The sequence below is a fragment of the Copadichromis virginalis genome, linkage group LG10, assembly GCF_057382275.1.
Source record: "Copadichromis virginalis isolate Kocher_CV1m ecotype Utaka linkage group LG10, C_Virginalis_male_GT1.1, whole genome shotgun sequence".
Lineage (NCBI taxonomy): Eukaryota > Metazoa > Chordata > Actinopteri > Cichliformes > Cichlidae > Copadichromis > Copadichromis virginalis.
This window is the reverse complement of record NC_140627.1, coordinates 24,225,726-24,246,622: the sequence shown is the minus strand read 5'-3', so window position 1 is coordinate 24,246,622 and position 20,897 is coordinate 24,225,726. Positions and strand designations below refer to the sequence as shown.

Below are 20,897 nucleotides of genomic sequence, written 5' to 3'. Positions count from 1 at the left end.
TCTTTTTCCCGCTGCGTGCTTCTTTTTAATTTCATCTATTCCCCCAACCAGACACGAACACACACACAAACAACCCCACCCTGTCAGTCTTTGAATGTCAGTCCCTGTCATCCTGTGACCAGAGTCATGACGAAAGCTACAGATAATATTCCCTCTACTATTCCCATGGTCCTAATTAGCCGATTGGCTGCAATGCAGTGTGACTGGACCGCAGTCCCTCTGCCCTTTGTGTATTTACCCATGTGTGCATAAAAGTGTGTGTTTCGATTAGCATTTCTTGGTATTTTCAATACAAAAAAGTGGTTATTCAATAATTCTTTAGTTTTAACTTACTGGGGTCCTTTTGAACAATGCTTTCCAGATAGTATTTATCAACCACTCTAAGATGGTCTTGTTTTTTTATTGCTCTTTGAATTGGCATACAGACATACGTTATTTCTTGGGCCACCAATAAATTAAACCTATAGAAGCTCTTTAGCGTTGGAAACCCATGTCACGAAGCTCACAGCACACAGTTTCTTGTGCTGATGTTAATGTCAGAGGAAGGTTGGAACTCTACAGTTATCAAGTGAAATGACCCCACTCTGTGACTTCATGTGGTCTGACACTTCATGGCTGAGTTCCTGTGGTTCCTAAAAGCTTCCACTTACAGTTTATCATGGAATATCTAGGAGAGAAGGAATCTGGCATGCTATTAAAGTACCAAGCTGGAATTCAGCGAGCTCATCGATTCACAAATGTTTGTAAAGGCAGACTGCGTGGCTATGCGCTTGACTAAACAAACCTAAATTCAAAGGTTAAGAAGTAAGGCCAGATTCTTTTGTCTATATAGCACACCATAGTTTCCATATTATCATTCAGCCTTGCTTCAGAGTTTCTTTTCCAAGGCAGTGCTGTTTGTAACTTAAAAACAGTCATATACAAAGAAGCAAGAAAACTTGTGTCCTTTCTAAGGTTCTGATAAGCTGGTTCATTTGGTCTCTTTCTAACCCTCACCCACCTCTCTTCACTCACTGTGTGTGACACACACAGTGAACTGTTTAATTCAGTGATTTAATTCAAAGGCCAGTTTAATTCAAACCAATTTTATTCCCTCAGCCACACACTCTTCTTTTCACAATTAAATTGAATTTAAATGTATCTCTCGTGCCCCGGGCAAATGAGTGGACTAAATTCACAGGCTCTTCTTCCCAATGCCGCACTTCATATTCACAAACTATCACACAATCATACCTGGAAGACTGTCAGTATCGCTGCTCTCTGTTACCATAGCAATCGCCTCTGAATGGGCCCATGGGTGTAGTTCAAGATTAGGCGCCTTGCTGAAAGAGCACCTTACTATTGTCATGTTTTTTTTCCACTGCAGAACATTTCCAGGAAAGTTCTGATGTCCCTGAGACTATTGGGGCAGGGTTTCCAAAAGCCACAAAGAACATGTGAGTGCTGAAAGCTTTTTTTTGTCATATGATAACACCCTTCCCACCAATCTTAAAAGAGCCGAGGAGATAAGGAGAGCCACTGGGTGAAGCCGAGAAAGGGCAACAATGGGGGGAAGAAGAAAAAAAACACAGTGGCCCAAGTTGCTACTTTGTTACTCTTGCATAATTGTCCTGTTCTTTATCTCTGCAAAACACAACAGGTACTTTAACTTCTATATTGTAGTTGCTGAAGGGCTAGTTAGCTAAACTACAGGCTGGCTAAAGCTTTGTTTTGCACCATTATTTAATTTACAACATCCACCAGTTTTTACATGTTCCTTCTTTAGAAACACCACACACAATCAAAGCATAGATGTGCGTTAGCATTAGCTTAACTGGCTTGATAATCATTTGCTACTTACTTAAATCAACTGATTTCTAGTCTGAAATAATCCAGTGTGTTCTCTGCACATCCACCACTGTATGGTTTGGATCAAACACCAAAAAGGACAAGAACAGACTAAAATGGACAGACTGCAAAAGAACAAGAGTGCTCAATTGCCCTCTATTCAGTAACTGTAAATCAGGAAATAGACAGGTATCATAACTGCTGACCCATCGCACCCTGGAGACAACCTGTTCCAACTCTGCTACAGAGCACTGTGCACCAAAACAACCAGATTATCTGGGGGTTATCTGGGGTTAAATTTATTTAGTTTATTTCTTTATTTCCTATTCAATAGCATCAGTGGAACTGGTGTTACCTGTCCTCTTTTTGTATAAAACTTTGCAGCTTATCTCATCCCATCGTATCCTTCTAGTCCCTCAGACAAAGCTCAGGCAAAAGAGGAAAATGAGAGCAGGAAGAACTATTAGGTAGGAAGAGGACAGAAATTTGTACGCGACCTTGTGGAGGCAAACAAAAACAACATTCTTATATACTAAATGTTATGGCAAACTTGACCTGAATGAAGTCTTTGTGATATTGAAAGACACTAAATTAAAACCACAGACAGGTGAAGTAAACAGCATGGATCCTGGTGTTACCATGCGATAGAGTGCTGGGTAAACCAAAATTAACTGGACAAACTTACATCGTTTTAAATATAAGAAATCTTTTTAACACAGCCTCGGATACTTGAGTATCTCTTTGTCTTGACAATCTCTTGGGTTGCTTTTGCAGGATGCTTGTCTCAGTATCGATTTGCACTGTTAAGCACTGTCCAATCCGTTTTGAAGCCGAGTCTGAACAGAGAGCGTATAACCTTCTAGATGTAATATCAATTAAAAATATGGTCCTTTATAATACTGAAGATGTAGATAATGCTTATGCTATAAGAAAATGCAGAGAACAGAGAAGAAAGAACAGAAATGGGCAAAAAGAAGATGAAAAGGGTGATCAGGACAATGACAATGGAGGGAGGGGGAAAAGGTACTGCAGACATCAAATAAAGATAGAAAAATAGAAATATTATCAAAGCCCAGAGATGGGAGAGTGCATGGGAGGATAAAAGGGCTTGGGAGAGGGACAAAAGACAGACCGAGTCTAAAACAGAGAGGGAGAACAAGAGACGGTGTCTCTACTCACCACAATCATTTCTGATGGCTCCAAAGTGATGCATTCACAGCCTCGTCTACCTCCCAGCTGCTTGCCAAAACTGTGGAGAAAGGGCAGCGACACACAAAAAGTGAGTGTTAAAACAGAAATAAACACACTGCAGAGATGACACGAATATCATGAGAGACAGTAGAAACAGACGCAGTCGATCATATCTGCCCGACCACAGACACAGTACCGGGAATACAGGCCGATGAATTTACAACAGCAATTTTGTGCTAGACCCGGTTTGTGGTTAAGCTTTGCTCTGACCTTAGATCAATCTAATACAACTTTTATACACAAATAAAATTGCACACGTCACAGAAACAAGCAGGCAGAAGAATGTGCAGTGACAATGTGTGCACCTCACACATACTTCAAACCAGATAAACTCAAGTGTGCCAGAAATAGCTGTGGCCAACATGAGATGTAAAAGGAAATAGTGTGAGAGATCGAATGTCAAATTATAGCTTAAGGCAGTGACCAGTTTTACAGTTTTCACATGTTTAAAGAAAAAGCAAATTTTCTTTGTTGCAAAAGATGATTTTTAAAAAAAATATATATATATATAATAATTTCACCATTTTATTGATATCTGATTAATCCCTTCCCAATCCATGTGTGAATATTCTTTATACATAATTTTGAAGCATTTTTCTCAGTTAGTATCAGCTCTGGACATTAAATAAAAACAACTTCCAATGCAGTTTTGAAGGGCAGTCACAGCTTTGTGTAATTTTATGTGTAATGACAGTTTCTCAGTAGACGCTAGCTGGCAACCCCACTGATGGGGCGCCTTTGGTGACACTCTTTTGCATCTCACTTCACTGCGTGTGGTAGAAGAGCTAAAATTAGTTATAATGACAGCATAATAATAGAAAACATTAAGCTCTACCCCAGTGGGTTTTTGTCAGCAGCTACGCAAGCTTTGAAAAACAGATTTCCAGTTTGATCCATCCATTTTATCTGGGTTTGGTCTGTGGGTGCAGCAGAGAGACATAATCTCTCAAGCATGTCCCGTATCTGCCCTGAGGTTTCTCCCCAGGTGGACATGACATCCACCGCTTATACAACCACACCTCGTGTTTATAGGTGGGTGTAGGAACGTACATTGACCAGTAAATCTTCAGCGTCACAACAGATGCGGCACCAACCAGTCTGTCTGTCAATCTCCTACTCCGTTCTCCCCCAACTCTTTAATAAGACCCTGAGATACTCAAAGTCCTTGACTTGAAGAAGTAACAGCTTCCCAATCTGGCATGCCACTAGGTCTTTCAACTGCAGTTAGAAGGAAAATGTAAAAGCTAGTCTCACTACTCTGTGAGATGGGTTTTAGCAGTTCAGTTGTGTCAGTGGTTTGTGGCAAAAGTTCAACCGCTGATAGAAAAGAGAAAGTCACTAAATAAGCATTTGTGTTATACATTTAAAGGTACAGAGAGACTAAAAAGAAATAAATAAGACTCTGTTTACGCTTCTTAGAAAAGTACCAGCACATCGTGCATTGATGGTATTTTTTCTGTTATATCAGGCCAAATTTGTCCCAGGCCACATTGCAGAGTGGTTACACCGATCAAATTACTTCGGATCTTGGTGGTTGTTTACACTTGTACTGAGTGATCTGACCACACAGGACAAGTGTAAACACAGTGTATGTTAATGAAAAAGCATACAGACTGCTTACATCTCTTATAATGGACGCAGAACTTTTGTGCTTCTCTGTCAATTAGGAAAAAAAAAAAAGAGCTAAATGCAGAAGATCAATCTGGATCAGGCCAACCACACCGTTATAAGTAAACAGCTTTTGCACAGTGTGAGTCTCTCTGCAGTCAGCTGGGTCATTTTTTCCACTGATAAGCAGGAGTGGAGCAGCTGATGCTGTGGCGAGACCACGTGGGTGAGTTTGGCCTTCTCTTCTCCATGGAGATGACTAAGGATGTGTTTGGTACAATGAAACCTTTGTTACAAATAAACTCTACTTGACTTTGATGTTATAACATTGTAACATGTCAGCCGCCATTTACATTCTACGTGCAGCTGATGCATCTTCTTGCTGACGTCTAGACTGAATTGATGATTAAATGGATTCATCATTATGATCACATGGATGCTGAAAGCTTCCTGTTGGCACATATGCTCTGTAAGTGTGTGAGTAGTGTGTGAGCTTAATCCTGAGAACACGCTGCACTGAAAACACGTCTTCATGCTAAAAGTGGTGCCTCAGCATTGTTTGAGGATCGGGGGGAAGAGGCTGGTTTTAATCATGGAAGCGTGCTGAGCTGGGAGAGAACAAACTTTCACTCTTCTCCGATTTCATTCTCACACTGTCACACGGTGGCGCCCATCTGGTTTGCAGCTTTTTGCTTTCCTCGCTCATATCCTTCTTGTTTCCTTAATACATCTCTCTTTGTGCTTCACCTCCACCCCCTTTCCCTTCTGATCATCTTCACCCTTCCAATGACTCCGTGTTTTCTTTTTTCCTGCATCCATATTATACCACTTGTAAATAATTCCCTTTAACTTCATATTGCTCTTCCTGTTTTTATTCATTTGCTTCCTTTCCAAAGGCAAATCCATCTTTTCCGTCTCTCTCTTTTCTATATATTTTTTTGCTTTTGCCGTTTTCCTCCCTTCTCTCCTCATCTCATTCTGTATTCCCTTTCATCATTTCCTTCACTCCTTTTACTGCCGGTCTTTGCTTCCTCTAAGTCAAAAAAAAAGAAAAAAGAAAACTTTCATCTAGTCACATCTTAAATAACAGCTTCTTACTGACACAAACAACACTCTGAATTTAGGCCTCACATAAAAGTCTGTCTTTGCAATGCGTTCTAATGATAGAAACTTTTTTTTAAATCACGCTTTTCTTCTAATAAACAGATTTTTCCAGGATATATTAGTGGAAGCCAAACCTTTAGTGCCTAACACTGAGGGAGGAAACAAACCTACAGCCACAAAAGATGAAGGAAGCCGCCACTTCCATGGAAACCTCTCTCTTAGCAGCTGAAAAAGGCCAAAATAGTGGTGTGTGGATTTATTTGGCACGTACCTGTCGCATACACTCAGGCCACTTTTTTCTTTTGGTAGCACAATTAAAGCACAAAAGCATTACATTAGGTTTTCTATAGAAAACTAAATTATTCACTAAGCCTAGAAAATATGAGGCACTTCTTGTTTTCATAAAGTGCTCTGTTCAGGTGAGTCTGGGGACAGTAAAACCCATTATCAGTTCTATTGATTTTCTCATTTTAATACCATTTATATAGTGCTGACAGTTGGAGAAGGGCTTTAAAGTTCAAAGCATGCCTTGAAAAGGTGCACATTGCATCTTTGTTTACTGGATTTGGATCAATTAATAATAGAAAACTTTCTTGTTCATCTCTCGTGATTTTGAGCCGTTTCGTGCCTCCCCACAGGTAAGAGGCACAAATCTGCTGCAGAAAGCATTTCTACAGCTGCAGAGGGTTTGTCCTCATCCATCAATGCCACACAACACATGGGCCTGACCACTGGGTCCAGTTTACATTCCCCAAATTGTTTCACACCACAGACTGTTCTTTTTTTCACATCTGCAAGTCTGTATTGTTTCTTTAGATGTCCTGATCTGATTTTATTAGAAAAACAAAAACCGACAACGCACAAGGGAATAAGCAAACAAACACAAATGATCAAAATCACTGTCTATCCATAGAGTGGCTCCCAGCAGAGTATAAACTCAATTGTTCCCAATGAGGAATGCAGTCAGCTGGGCAGGGAGTTTGTTCAGAGCCCTTAGCCTGGAGGTCAGTCTGACTCTGACAGGATCTCTCCGCACTCCACTGAGGCGAGACGCCTGGTCCCTGTCAGCGCTACACAAAGCCTGCCAAGCCTGTCTCCTCACTGTGTGTGGGCGGGTGCGCGCAGGGCAGAGAGACAGGTTGTCCAGAGAAATACAGGAGAGCTGCAGTTTGATGCTAAAGGAGAAAAGATTTCAGCCCTTCACATCCACAGCATTATACTGTATGTGCTTTATGTGTTTGTGTTCGCTTGCTCAATATTTTTTCTTCGGTTTTGACCTTACTGCATTTCCACAAAGAGCACAAGAGCCAAACAAACTTGAGTCAACTGTAAGCGAGTTACCGAGGTTATGTGTGGGCGCACATATTTGTACCCACCAAATGATGCTGCTGCCCTGACTGAACTGAAATGTGATAACGCTCTGTTGTTATTTGGTGTGAATCTGTGCCTCACACAGGAAATTAGACAGCCTTCTAAAACCACACTATGGCCAAACATTAGCCTTCAGTCTTACAAGGTAAAAGCCCAAAACATGCTGACAAACACTGCTGCGCCAAACATTTATCCACACAATGCTAGTGTGTGTGGGGCTGCGGTAGTTAAGGTCTCGCTGCACTCTAATTCTTGGGTAGTTACTCTTATGTCTGTATGAATAGAAGCTGATGGTTTGCACTGAAGACGCTGAACTGTGGTGAAACCTGAACAAGTGCAAACCAAAGGAGAAAGGGAGAAGATTCGCCTCCAAAATAAAAACTGTCTTACCGCTACAACCAATACATTTCAAAGGGTGCAACTTTTACTTTGAAAGCGAATAGTTTGAGTCTGCTTTAAGTCTCACTTTTCATTGTTCTCCTCAGCAAGCAGTTGGTGAGTGTTTGCAAACAAGTTGGCATCTAAAATAAACTATGGGAGATCACGGCAACCTGCTAGCAACCAAAGCAAATTTAGACTGAGGTCTAAACTAAACAACTAGTTTTTAACAAGTGAAAATTTCTTGGCTATTATGGCTTAAGTAATGCAGCGGTTATAAGAAAACGTGTACAGCACTGTCCAAGTAGAGGAAGTGCAAGATGATTCCAAATTCCCAAATATAACCTTTTAGATGCATTAAAAATGACATTTTTATGCATTTATTTCATTTTTATGAAATTTATGTAAATTTCTTGTAACAATAATAATCTCTATATTAACAAAAATAGAATTGTGGTGTAGCCTATTGATTTTAGAGGTGTGAACAGATGGATCTCATTCAGATCTCCATAAAATATATCAGACTGACATTGACTCATGATGTCATGACAGGAAATTAGCTTTCAGATGCATTCCTGCAATTACGGAGCAGAAGCATCAATAATGTATGCTGCATTAATGTATGATGTATGCTGTTCTAAAGATAATACTACACACAGCACAAACCCTTATCTGCCTCAATTTATCACAACAGGCTTCAATGCTCCATCCATCCATTCATCCATTTATCCACAGGCACCAAATGCTTATGCACTTTGTTAAAGAAATCACCATTAGTACAACCAACCTGTATGGTATTTTAAAGGCTGGAAATGTATTATGTCTGCGAGGCACTGGTTTTTCACAAAAGCTTTAAACAATAAATTCCTCTCGCGTTAGTAAGTGGGGAGTACTTCTACAATAAATCGACTTTAATCCCCATCATCTCTTTCACCTTTTTGGAAGGGAAATCTCGTCCCTTCGAACTACTGAGGCTGTGCCTTTGCTGGATTTCAGCAGGTGATGATTTCTCTCCCCTCCTTTTCCAGCAAAAACAAGTTGTCGGCAGAGCTGAGAACAGGTTCAGTGACAGCTGCAGTGCCCTGGGCAATAAACCATGACAGCTGGTATAGGAACTGACCACACACACACACACACACACACACACACCTTGAGGTGTCTATTGTCTGAAGCGTGGAAAAACCGACAACATTCTCAATAGTGCAAAAACAATATTAACTAAATAGCAAATAGCTCTCTTTTAGTTTTAGTGAACACTTCAAGTATATTTACAGCGCTCTAACCTACCATGCACACACTCACATGTTCATGGATGCATCAGGAGAAGGTTGGTTCAGCATCTTGTCAAAGGACACTGACACACAGACTCGAGGAGAACAGGACTGAACCAGTGACCTCCCGATTGGTCAACGATGCGCTCTACCTTTTGAGCCCACGTTAAAGTTGCAGTTTGAGATGATGAGACGATTAACTACATGCTGCACTTGCGCAGTCTGCAATGACTGATTGGCATGTTGTGTACCATCATTTCCTCCATGCTGGCGTCGGCCAGTCACGTAGTCTACATCACAAGCTTTGAGAAGATTCAACACAGAATGATAAATAAAGCTCAAGTTGTTGTGTAATGCAGAGAATTCTGACAAGATTCAAATCTGTGTTTGATGACAATGTAGGATGTGCCAGGCTTGACCTGCTGCATTTTTTCACGCGGTATTATTGCCTCCGAAGAATGCCAAAAATGATCCGCTCCCTCCAAAGTATGCAGGTATTCAAAAAATGATTGCAGGACAAAAGCAACAAGTCTTTCCATGTTACGTGTATTCTCACTAGTGGAAATGTTCTTGCTTAGACAAAAGTTGGTGCCTGGGTACGGCATATACGGAGGGTAGGAAGGGCAGGACATGACGCACATTCGCTCACTGTGAGCTACCTGTGCTATTCAGTCACTGGGCTCTGAGATTAAACAGACCCATAGCTGGCAGAGGCCCGCTGATTATCCAATTCGACTGATTAATACTTTTGCAGTCTCACATACAACTTTGCCAGGTGTGAAAATGAATCCAGAAAAGTTTCCACAAACTTCCAAACCGACAAGCTATGTTATTCTGAACAACCTCCAAGTGCGCAATTTGATAAAGTCTGAAAGAAATGCGTTAATTAAACCCCAACAGAGGTCCGTGCCCATTTGGCACCCAAGTTTCCATGGTAATAATGACAAGCAGTAAAGACACAGTTCACCATACTTAGACATCTACTTCTCAGTCTCCCCGACTGGTTTTCTTCTCATTTTTAGTGCTTGGTTGGCCAACACTGACAGCTCTGACTCATAATCAAAGAAGACTGAGGAGCTGGCCAGCAGCGAGACCACCAGCACACCAAAAGACAGACTCCAAGTACTCCAAGTAATGATCCAGTGGGTCATTCAGAAACATCACAACACATTCATGTGGAAATCAGCAATCAGTTAAACGGGTGACCTCAAATGTATCCATATCAGATTTTAAAAATTACAATTAAATAAGCACCATTAACAGCTACTGCTCAACTCCAATGCAGCGATTGACTTTTTTTCCCTCCACATCTTAGGGAACGACAAAACTAACATTCATTCATCCCTCTGCTGCGTGTGATGTTGTTGTACTTTTCACTTCCTCCTAGGACAGCAATGTTCCAGAAAACATAGAGAAGTGAGCAGTTTTCTTTGAACTCAAGGAGAAGAAGTACAAGAAAAATAGGAAATTTTGTAATAATCTCACCAATAATTTTGAATATTTTACTTGGATGTTTCACTTTTGAATGGGGACAATCTTTGCTCCGTATCTTTAGTTTTATATATGACGAGTTTAGTAACAAACTGAATTTTCTGCTTTTTTCAAAGGTATAAAAAAAAAAAAAAAAAAGCACTACATATTCTATTTTAGTCAACATACTTGTTTAAAGGTGTTGGCAATGTGAGAATAGAGGACTGCCTGTCTTTAAAAAAGCCATTGTAGATATGTATGAAAACACACAGGACTCAGTAGTGTGTTTTTTAGAGCAGTGCTAAGCCACAGTGCCCTAGGGAGAGCCTGGTTGTCCAGCTGGTTAAACTATGGCAGGCAGGCAGGAAATGAAGCGTGCTGGGCTGAAGAATGCGTAAAGAAATAGCGAGGGAGTTTTGAAAAAGAAAAAGAAAAACTCCAGAATTACCCCGAAATCCCCGTCGCCTTACAGCAAGTGTATAACAAAAAGCTTTAACATTACTAACCAGGATCAGGAACACAGGGGGTCCACTCCTTTGGATTCCTTGTATGTGAAATATTATCCAACATATTATCCGCAATGAAGAGGGGAGAAAGGTTCATTATTTAGATAATCCAGGATTACATCCAAGTGTGTTTGTTTTGTACTCCAGAGTGTGAACTAGTGAGAAGTTTCCTCAGAAAGAAAGCAGAAGAGGCTTTTAGTTAAACTAAAGGAGAAGTGTTCTCTCTCTGTTCACTTCTGTCTGTCTGTCCGCTGGCTCCAGTGAGGTTTCTATTTGTCAGTGTGTGTGCGCGCGCGCGTGTGTGTAGTCTGCTCATTTCCTGCCTGGATGTGCTTTTGGGCTCCAGGCAGGCAGGCTGCTCAGGAACACATGGCCATCCACTGCTCTGCCAGGGGTTCCGCATTCTTTGCTCTCTTACACCCACCCACCCACCCACCCACACACACACACACACACACACACACACACACACACACACACACACACACACACACACACACACACACACCCTATTAGCTCTCTCAGTGACCCCTTCCAAGCCCCCTGCTGCTGCTGCTCATACTCCAACACACAGACACACCCTCCAGTCCTTTCCAGTCAACCAACCTACCCCCCATCCTACCCTTCACTATGTTATCAACTGGGCCACAATGGAATGACACACACACACACACACACACACACGTTATTGATACTAGTCCAACAATTCTCTCTGTCACAGTTGGTCACTTGGCGCTTTGTGTTACAATTAAAAGAACTAGAAACTGCACTAACTGTTGAATTGAGGTTTCAGTTCTGCTTACTATGCCAACACTCTGAGTAACAGTCAGCCAACAAAAGTTGCTGGAGCTAGTGATAGCTATTTTTTTTTAACTTATGTCATGCAAAGGCTGCAACATTTACTTGACGGAAAAATGATCTGTAAGCATTTTAATATTTGTTAACAGGACTTTTCTGAAACCAGCTGTGTGGTTTAGTAATTTCATTTCCTAATGGGCGATCGTGGCTCGAGAGTTGGGAGTTCGCCTTGTAATTGGAAGGTTGCCGGTTTGAGCCCCGGCTTGGACAGTCTCTGTCGTTGTGTCCTTGGGCAAGACACTTCACCCGTTGCCTACTGGTGGTGGTCAGGGGGCCCGGTGGCGCCAATGTCCGGCAGCCTCGCCTCTGTCAGTGCGCCCCAGGGTGGCTGTGGCTATAATGTAGCTTGCCATCACCAGTGTGTGAATGTGTGTGTGAATGGGTGGATGACTGGATATGTCAAGCGCTTAGGGACTAGAAAAGCGCTATACAAATAGAGGGTTTTTTACCATTAATTTTTAATCACGTTTTTGTGTCTGACTTTGGCTCACGTGCATATTAAGCCATAGCTGTTAACTTATTTTTGATGCTTTTATTTCATCAGCACGGTGGCGCAATACCCAGTATAAAACATGGACCTAGCGTTTTGGGTTGAAGCCAATGCAGAAATACCTTAAGCAGGCATTCGATCTCAATGGACATTTTTAACTCACTTTCTCTTCCATGTTCTTCAATGTTATTTCTCTCTCCAACAACGTAGGTTACAATTACATTAGCATGACCTATTATGCAAATTAGGCGATGATGTCAGTTAGCGACTTCTAGCGACTTTTCGGTCAGCCAATAGTGATTTTTCTTACTGAGGAGTTGGTAACACTGCGTGAGGCTCCTGACTACGGCAGCCGTAATGCTCTGGCAATCCATCAAGCGATGCGCCTTCATAGCTTACCAAAGTGGTACTAAAACATTTTTTGACAGATTCTATTCTTTTTATTTTTTTGGTGACGGCAGAAATGGTCAGAGGATGGAAGATGGGCTTTTGAGTGGAATCCTTACAGTTTTCATCCAACTCTGAAATGTTCTCACATCGTAAATAATCATTAAAACTACAGGGAATTGCTTGGAAAACTACAGACTGATGCCAGAGGTGCAAGAAACATATGAATGTATGATCCCATTTAAGTGCTGTGATTGTGAGTATGTTTAGCCTAGTCTAAGAGATAAAGCAATCAACCAAAAGTTGAACTTTTTTTGTTTTGTTTTGGGTTTTTTGGAGGGGTTAGATATTTCTGTCCTCTCCTTTTCATTTCTGGCATGTGTTGCTTCTGTTTCAGTCCAACTATAACAGCAGAGGGAAAGGTAAACATGGAGCGAAGGCTCGGCCTCCAGCAACTGCTGTCACAGCTTTTTCTATTACCATCAGTTCCAGTGTTTAAACAGGTGCAACGGCTCTGTGTAAAGAACTGCAATTTATTTTGGCAGTTTGGCTGCTCTAAAGACGAGGAGGACTTGACATTTTTATATGATATGGCCTTATTAAATCACAAATGTTACTGATGAATCTCCGCCCAGATATAAAACCTAATCTCTCACTGACGGACTACCGGCAAGCTTTCTTTCTTATATTTGGCTCTGTACTTAGGTCAGAATAGACTCAAAATGATTTTTCAGCACTTTCCCATTTGATTTCACATAATGCCCATTATGGATGTACATTACTATAATATGTGTTACACACATGAGCAACTCCCTGCCAAAGAGCAGCAATTTAGAACTGTACAATATTGATAGATATCCGAGTGGAAAATCAGAAATCCTTGTGTCCGGGCACGACAACACAACAACCATTCCACAGATAAAACAGAAAAAACATATTAGCATCTACAGAGCTGTAACTGCATGAGCAGGGGGCTTGGAAAAAGGAATCTGCTCTGTGTTGTTTAACATAGAATTACAAGCACGATATACAAGTATGTGTCTTTGTGTGTGCACATATACACAAACGATTCCTTTACATATCAGTAGGCGCCATCTTTTCATAAATCACAGCTCTGCCATTTCCATTTTCTAGCGTAAAGATGGAGGCGCATATATACAGACATCTTGGCGGCAGTCATATGGAGTGCGGATGTGTAATATCTAATCCCACCTTATCTCCCCTAGACTGATCGTCACCTTGTCTCACCCCATCATATTGTTTTTCTCTTCTGTGAGTGATACATACCAGCACCTTGCCAGGTACATGTGCTCCTTGACGAAGACCGATCCTGAGAGCAGGATGTACCAACAGGTAGCAATGGTGTCTGGGCTGCAAGAGAGAGAAAGAGCACGTGTCAAACCCAGTGGAAATGGTTTAGTATTGAAGGCTGACGTGTACACCATGTGAACCTTCAACATCATTTCAGAGCTTTTGTTACATTCACGAATACAAATTAATTAAATTGGTGCGTTTTGAAGGTAAGTGGATTGGTTTTCCCTGGACTCTTCAAATGGGCTTGGCAGTTTTTGGTTTTTACTTTGGTTTTCTAAGTTCTTCAGTTAAGGGCAGAGGCTCGTTCAGTACATGAAGTACTTCACGGAGTTGTGCCAGAAGAGCATAAAGTCTGAAGGTTTTTAAACCTCCGGCAATACTTGTAGAATTTGAATGACCTGTTTCAGCTTGTGGCCTTCACTGGGGTTGTTATAAGACATCACAGAAAGCATTTAAATAGCATAGAGAGTAGGACAAAAATATAAACTTCATATGTATCCTATAGAAAGGAGAAGCTTTAAAAAAAAAATTGAAAAAAAAAAAGAGGTAGACTTTTAAGTTGAGATCTCTAATTTTGGAGATTTGCCTCTTCAAAAAAAAAGTATAAAAGCTATTTCAATGGGGAATAATTCTAATGTAGACATCATATGACAAGTCATCAGTCATGTTGGCTAAACAGTGAAGAACCAAGGCTGTCCTGCACAAGCTTGTACAGTTTTGCTAATTTTTATGAAAGGGTGAGCTAAGACAACTTGTATATTTATGGCTAAAAATAAAAAATTTGAAGTCATGACACTTGAGGAACTTTTCCCCCCGCAAGGCTTTGAAAACTGCAGGAGTGTTGTCTACAGAACTCAAGAGTGAGAGCATATAAAGCACAGTTGCACTTTGAATGCTAAACGCTGAATTGTGCATTAGCATCAATGTATTCTTAGGAAGTCAAGTGTTATAGAATCATAATAATGTGGCATGGCTGTGAGATGGAGATAATCCATTAACATCAGGACTGGCAAGTCTGACAATCGTGTCTGCCATTTACAAAAGCTGCAATATAGAGTTATTTCACCTAAAAATAAACACATCTCAAATATGTGCTGTGTGACTTTCCATGCTGTTCCACGCACACTGTATATATGATATCCAATAACGCCAAACACAAGACTAATTAACTCCGCAATAACGGGGTGCTCGTGTCAGCAGCAAGCGTAGATGCAGTCATAGATGAAGAGGGGAGTCAGGGGATAAAACACAGTATCTGTGCCTGTGGGTGTGAATATGAAAGAAGAGAGTAGAAAAAAACAGAGAGAGAGAAAGCACTGTTTGAAGAGTGCAGATGAAAAGATGCCCCCACTGAGTGAAGAAATATAAAAACATAAAACACACGACAGTCTGATGTACGATATACATTTAAAACAAGAATTTCTGCAAATGTCTTTGATTATATTTATTTATAATATTTTAATTAGACATTTTTCATCTGCAAGTGGTGACTATGGAAAATTAATAAGCTGGAGTTTATATTCAAAAAAGAAAACTGCTATAAAAAAGTAATTTATACAGAAAACTCAGCTTAACAAAAAAAAATGGTTAGATAAAAATTGCAGGCTGGCTAGACTGAAAAAAACAAACAAACAAACCTCAATGATAAAAGAATTTTTAAATGTCCTACTCTGTGGCCCAAAATTTGTTTACATAATAAGAGCATGGATCATGTGTTCACTGTAAAGCACCTTGGTACAAATGCATGCAGTCAGGTTTTCAGCATTAATTAGCCAAACTTATCATGTCAGCTTCTGTCTGAATCAAGCAAATTTAGATATGAGCAACACCAACCAATGTGTGATCACTTTCAGTTTTAAGCAGATTACACACATCCCCTGGTGGAAGGCAACTTGTCTCCAAACAACTGTGATCAGACTTGACTGGCTACAATCAGTTTCAGACAGGTTGCTGAAGTTTGCAAATAAATGCTGCTTAATTTCTAAATGCAGACAGACTGCCAACACATTGTAGCTATTGTGGGTCAGTCAGTGATAATTTTTCTTTCTTTTTTTTTATTTTTATTACTTTTATTTTTAAGTTCTTTTTTGTTGTTACTACACCCCCCCCCCCCCCCCTTTATAATGTTTAAAGAAAAACAATAAAAAGAAAGTATCAAAAAAATAATAATTGCACATCTGCAATGTGTGTGTTTGCAATTGGACACTCGACGCAACTGGTTGCCAACTGATTGCCAACTGATTGTATTCTACTTATATTAATATGCAAAAGTCAAGGTTGGCAAGCAATTTTGCAGTGAAATTCCCACCCTACAGCAAATCATTATGGCTCTGATTCATATATATGAGGTTAGAAGGCAATTCTCATGTTCTCATATTATCAGAAACAGACTGCATGCAATTGCCAACTTGACTCCATTCAATGTTATATTGATAACACAATAACTCGGTCTTGTTGCAGTTTTAGGGCCATCTTGTTGTCTTCAAAGCCACTTTGAAGACAGCGATTGGCTGTCAGAGACCTGCTCCCTGTCTCTGAAGCAACCATTTCAAAAGCAACAAGACTGCAAGTTAATTGAACACGTTTGCAATAATTCTGGCCATGCCACCGTTTCCCCTACTGTAACTGTTGCATTAGTCTTTCTGAACAGCCTTGGATTCAACTTTCACTTGAATCCGCACAGGGCCAGAAAATTATTATGGATCTGCTTTTATGCGTTTTCTTTTTATCTTTGTGCAGCTCATAGTCTTCATGAGCCTTACTATTTCCCCAACACAAGCTTGGGGAGATCTGGTACATTTGATGCATTTTGTGTAACTGGAGCGGATCTCTTTGTACTACAGAGGAAGCAAGAATGGCCAATGCAGTACAAAAAAAAAAACAAGGAGAGAGTGTGACACAGAAGCTTAGAAAACAACAGTGGTTCATATTGTTTGCTTTATTTCATGGTAAATTGAGTTTTGTCCCCTGAAGAAACCTCGAGCATTTTTAATAATTTTCTGGCCCCGTTGATTTAATTCGAGAGACAATCGGCAAATTGGACAAAAAGAATCATTTGGTGCAGCCCTAATCTCATCTGCATCATATCCATTCCTCCGCAGGTTGTTCATTTGATGCTTTTGGTATTTTTCAATCAATTTTCATTAAGCGTGGCACAAGAAAGCAGGTATCCTAAAAATAATTATGTTTAAAAAGCAGACAGGAGATTCATTTTTGCATTGTTGGGTGAGGGTAGCATTAGTAACTTTTATTGCGGCTTCATTGCAGAGACCTTGATTGCTTTCATCTGCAGCCTTTTTAGCGTGTGTGTGTGTGTGTGTGTGTGTGTGTGTGTGTGTGTAAGTAACAGAAGACTCTGGTAGAGAGGCAATGGAGTGTATCAGAGAGAGAGTGTTTTGTGTATTTATTTGGTGCTAAATGAAACCACAGGGTGCTTAATGTGATTCCGGTGAGCATGAAAATACATTAATAACAGGTGAAGGTTAGCCCTCATCCTTTCATTTGTCTCTGTCCTCCCTCCATCTTTCACACTTCCTCTACATTCCTCTCCTGCTTTGCACTCATTCACTCCTGCCTTCAATTCATTTGTCATCTCCCTTCCCTCTTGACATTGCTATCCCTTCCTCCTTCTTAGCATATTTACCTCTTGTTTTCTTGCCTTCTCGGCATGCACTCCTCAAATTTTAATATAACTCCTTAAAGCTTTTTGTTTACTCTTTGCTACTCCCTCCTCTTCTCATCACCTCTGTTCATTACGCTGTGAACTCTGTCCTCATTTAATCATCCTGTTACCTCTGCTTTCACGAGCCTCTTGTTCATCTCATTTGTTTTCTCTCCTCCTACTTCTCCAGCTTTCCCATAAATCCACCTTGTATATGATGCTCAAGTTGTATTAACCATCAGCCTCAACCACTGCAGTATTTATTTCTACACAACGCCATGACAGGAAATAAAAAATGTTTAAAAAAAAATGAAAGAGGGCAGGCTGTCGGCGATTGGTGTTTTAAATCTGGATAATAAAAAACTAGAAAAAAGGAGGAGAAGCATTTAGCTTTTCGTCATATAATGTTTATGTGCTGTGCTAATGGGCCCCAGTGCACCTGTTTAAAGGAACTGTTATTCTAGGCCAGTGGTTTTCAGCAGTTGAACCAAAACCTTGAAACTGAGATGTGCAAACACTGCCTACCACTACCAGCATCTTTACACTGAAAAACCTTTTTCTGAGTAGCCATGAAGTGTAAATGTTAAGTATTCTATAAATGTGAAACACAGTAGAAGACAATCACATAGAAGAGTGCATGAACTCAGCAGATCATAGCTCTTGATAGTCACGTGAGAGCAAAGATGGAGAGGTAAACAACAGCATTTCCTGATAAGAGCGAGAATATGTACTTACTAGAACAGGATGTGGTTAGCCTCATGTTTTTCATACCTGGCAGACGTGCACATCGACCTGAGAGAGAAAGAAACAGGTGTAAACATTTTCTCAATTTAAAACCTCAGCTTAGACTTTTCTGGCTCTTCCAATCCATCGTTGCATCCACACGTATTTCTCAGGCAGCAACAAGTTCCCAGATTTCCGGCACAATTACTACTGGCTGCCAGCGTAAAATGTTAAGGTGACCCGCTTCTCTAAAGCACAACTCTGCACCTGGTCAGTGAAACTTGGTGTTTATACATTCAAGTCACATATGCCTTATCTTGAAAACTGGATAGTCTCTTAGATGGCTATGTGAGTCTCTGCATGTCCCTGAAACTCACACACTTACAAGCTGCCCCAGAAAGTGGTTTTAACCACAGTCAACCTAAAATCCCTAGAAGGGAAATGAAATTATTTTTAATCTTTTTTTCTTAAAGTTTGGGATTTTCTTTTACTTTAGCATAACAGACATTTATCAGGATCAACTGCTCAATTTCTGTCAATTAACAAAGATCTAGAGCCTTTTAAATTACATGGGCCGATCGTGTGGGTTCGTGGATGTCTTCCTCTTCAAAGGACCATCGTGAATTAGGTTAAGGAGTTGAGGAATCAGAATCACTTTTCAATGCACTTCCTGCTTAACCTGTATCAAACTAGCAAGAAAAACATTTAAGCTTGTTTGGTATCAGTAAAGGAAGCTTGACTTGAAGTTGGTATGAAAGGTGGCCAGGATGGGGAAAACCCATCTTGGGAAAAAAAAAAAAAAAAAAGACATTTGCAGAAACAATGTGTAAAAACCTGTTTTAACAATTCAATGCAACTGACGTAAAACGTAGGGCTAAAGCCTACTATTAAGGTAATGTTATATTCTGAAACTGGGACTGGCTCCTCACCTGTCAGCGTTGAGTGAAACTTGATGTTATTTATTTAAGTTTGGAGGTAAAATGGAAGTGGCTCACCTTAGCTGGTGTTCTCTAAGGTGTGAGAGAACATCCATGTGGTACAGGTGGCAGTAGATGGTATGCAGGTCCTGGAAATGATGTAAATGAAACCATTACTGAGGATTATCTCACATTTCCACATACACGAGAGTTAAAAACTATTTCCGCAGACTATGACGTGGCACGTGCGATCTAGTGACAAAAAAGTTTGTACTGTACTTTCAAACGATTTACAGTGTATTAAAGAACAAGTCTGTGTAAACTGCAAACTGCAGGGACGGTGCTTGAGAATCGAAAGCTTTTTAAAAGATTAGCTCATTGTTTAGAGTGAGTATAAATGGTGTAAATCACATCTAGTGCTGTGATTTGACGGAAGCCACTTGAACTACGCCAAACGCTGTCCGTCAAACTGACGCTCTGCAACCAAACAGACAGGCGTAATACTTGTGTTTGCACATGACAGCACTGAGACACCCAGATATATCTTACCACAGCCTAAAAATAGAACTCCATCAGACCAGCTGACAAAACATTAAGTGTGTGTGTGTGTGTGTGTGTGTGTGTGTGTGTGTGTGTGTGTGTGTGTGTAGGAGCAGCTTCTGTGGGTCAGGACACAGTTTTCTGGTTAGATACACATAGATATAGATATACTTCTATTCAGAACCCTGAATAGAAATCTATGGAAGAGTTATGCAACGGCAGAGGTGAGTAAGATTTCAGCTGTATTCTGACAGACATACAGGCTTGTAAATAGTAAAAAAAAAATGCACATAAGTGTACTTATTGCACTTCCTGACTTCCTTTTATCCAAAACATCAATTAGCATGGAATTTGCTTGCTGCTCCGGGTGGGTTAGCAAAATGAGCAGAGATGTTGATGATGTTTGGACTGACGCTTTGAATAAACCTGTAATGTTGTACAACTTTATTAGTAGAAGTAGAAGTACAGGGGGAAAATGCCTAAAGCTTATTTTCAGCAACATTTCCACACTCAGTTGAATTCTGTTCCTTTCAATTCTATTGTATTTATATAGCGTAGGTAAAGGCCCTACAATAATACCCCAACAACCAGAGGTCCCCCTATGGTGACAGTGGGAAGGAAAAACTCCCCTTTAACAAAAGACATACAGTGGAAGAAAGGCAGCTTTTTACTCATTTTATCAGGTTTGACTGCAGATTTTATGTCCACGTGACATTAAATGAAAAAAAGGTTTTATCCCAATCGTTTGGTTGGTCTTGTTGGCCTAAATCCCAAATGGCTCCTGAGTCATTGGTAGTCGCCAGTACCAAGACAATTCCTGGCAGCATGAATGCTTCGACAAGGACTTTGTGTACAAGCATCTCTAAATTTCTCCACTAAACATTAGGCCACACAAAAACAGGGCAAAGCTAAAACACAGCTGCAGTTCAGTGAGGATACTCACACACAAAAAAACCGGGACAGCTTCAAAGCCCCAATCTAATCTACAGTAATAATTTAACAGGTCAACAGAGAACAAAAAACGAATGCACTGTTTTGTCTCACTCCTGTTTTTTTCTCTCCAGTCAGCGATGTTCTGTGAAGCAAAACTTTTATGCATGCATCTTAAAGTAAATCCTCTCCAAAATAAATGCAGATATTATGATATTTTACAATGTAAAAATCGCACGATGAACACTGAAAGGTGTTTATGTTACATCAAATAGTGACGACACTGTAAAT

General features: G+C 40.3%; 1 protein-coding gene across 1 annotated transcript in view; it reads right to left on the bottom strand.

Annotated features, from left to right (window-relative positions):
* The window catches only part of rapgef6 (Rap guanine nucleotide exchange factor (GEF) 6), a 135,373-nt gene that overhangs the window by 81,034 nt on the left and 33,442 nt on the right, over positions 1–20,897 (bottom strand). Inside the window, exons 2-5 of the mRNA XM_085470770.1 lie at positions 19,215–19,285; positions 18,232–18,288; positions 13,809–13,892; positions 3,007–3,076 (exon numbers count right to left, since the gene is read on the bottom strand). Of these exons, the coding sequence (XP_085326896.1) occupies positions 3,007–3,076; positions 13,809–13,892; positions 18,232–18,288; positions 19,215–19,285 (282 nt within the window). The remainder of the gene's footprint in view (positions 1–3,006; positions 3,077–13,808; positions 13,893–18,231; positions 18,289–19,214; positions 19,286–20,897) is intronic.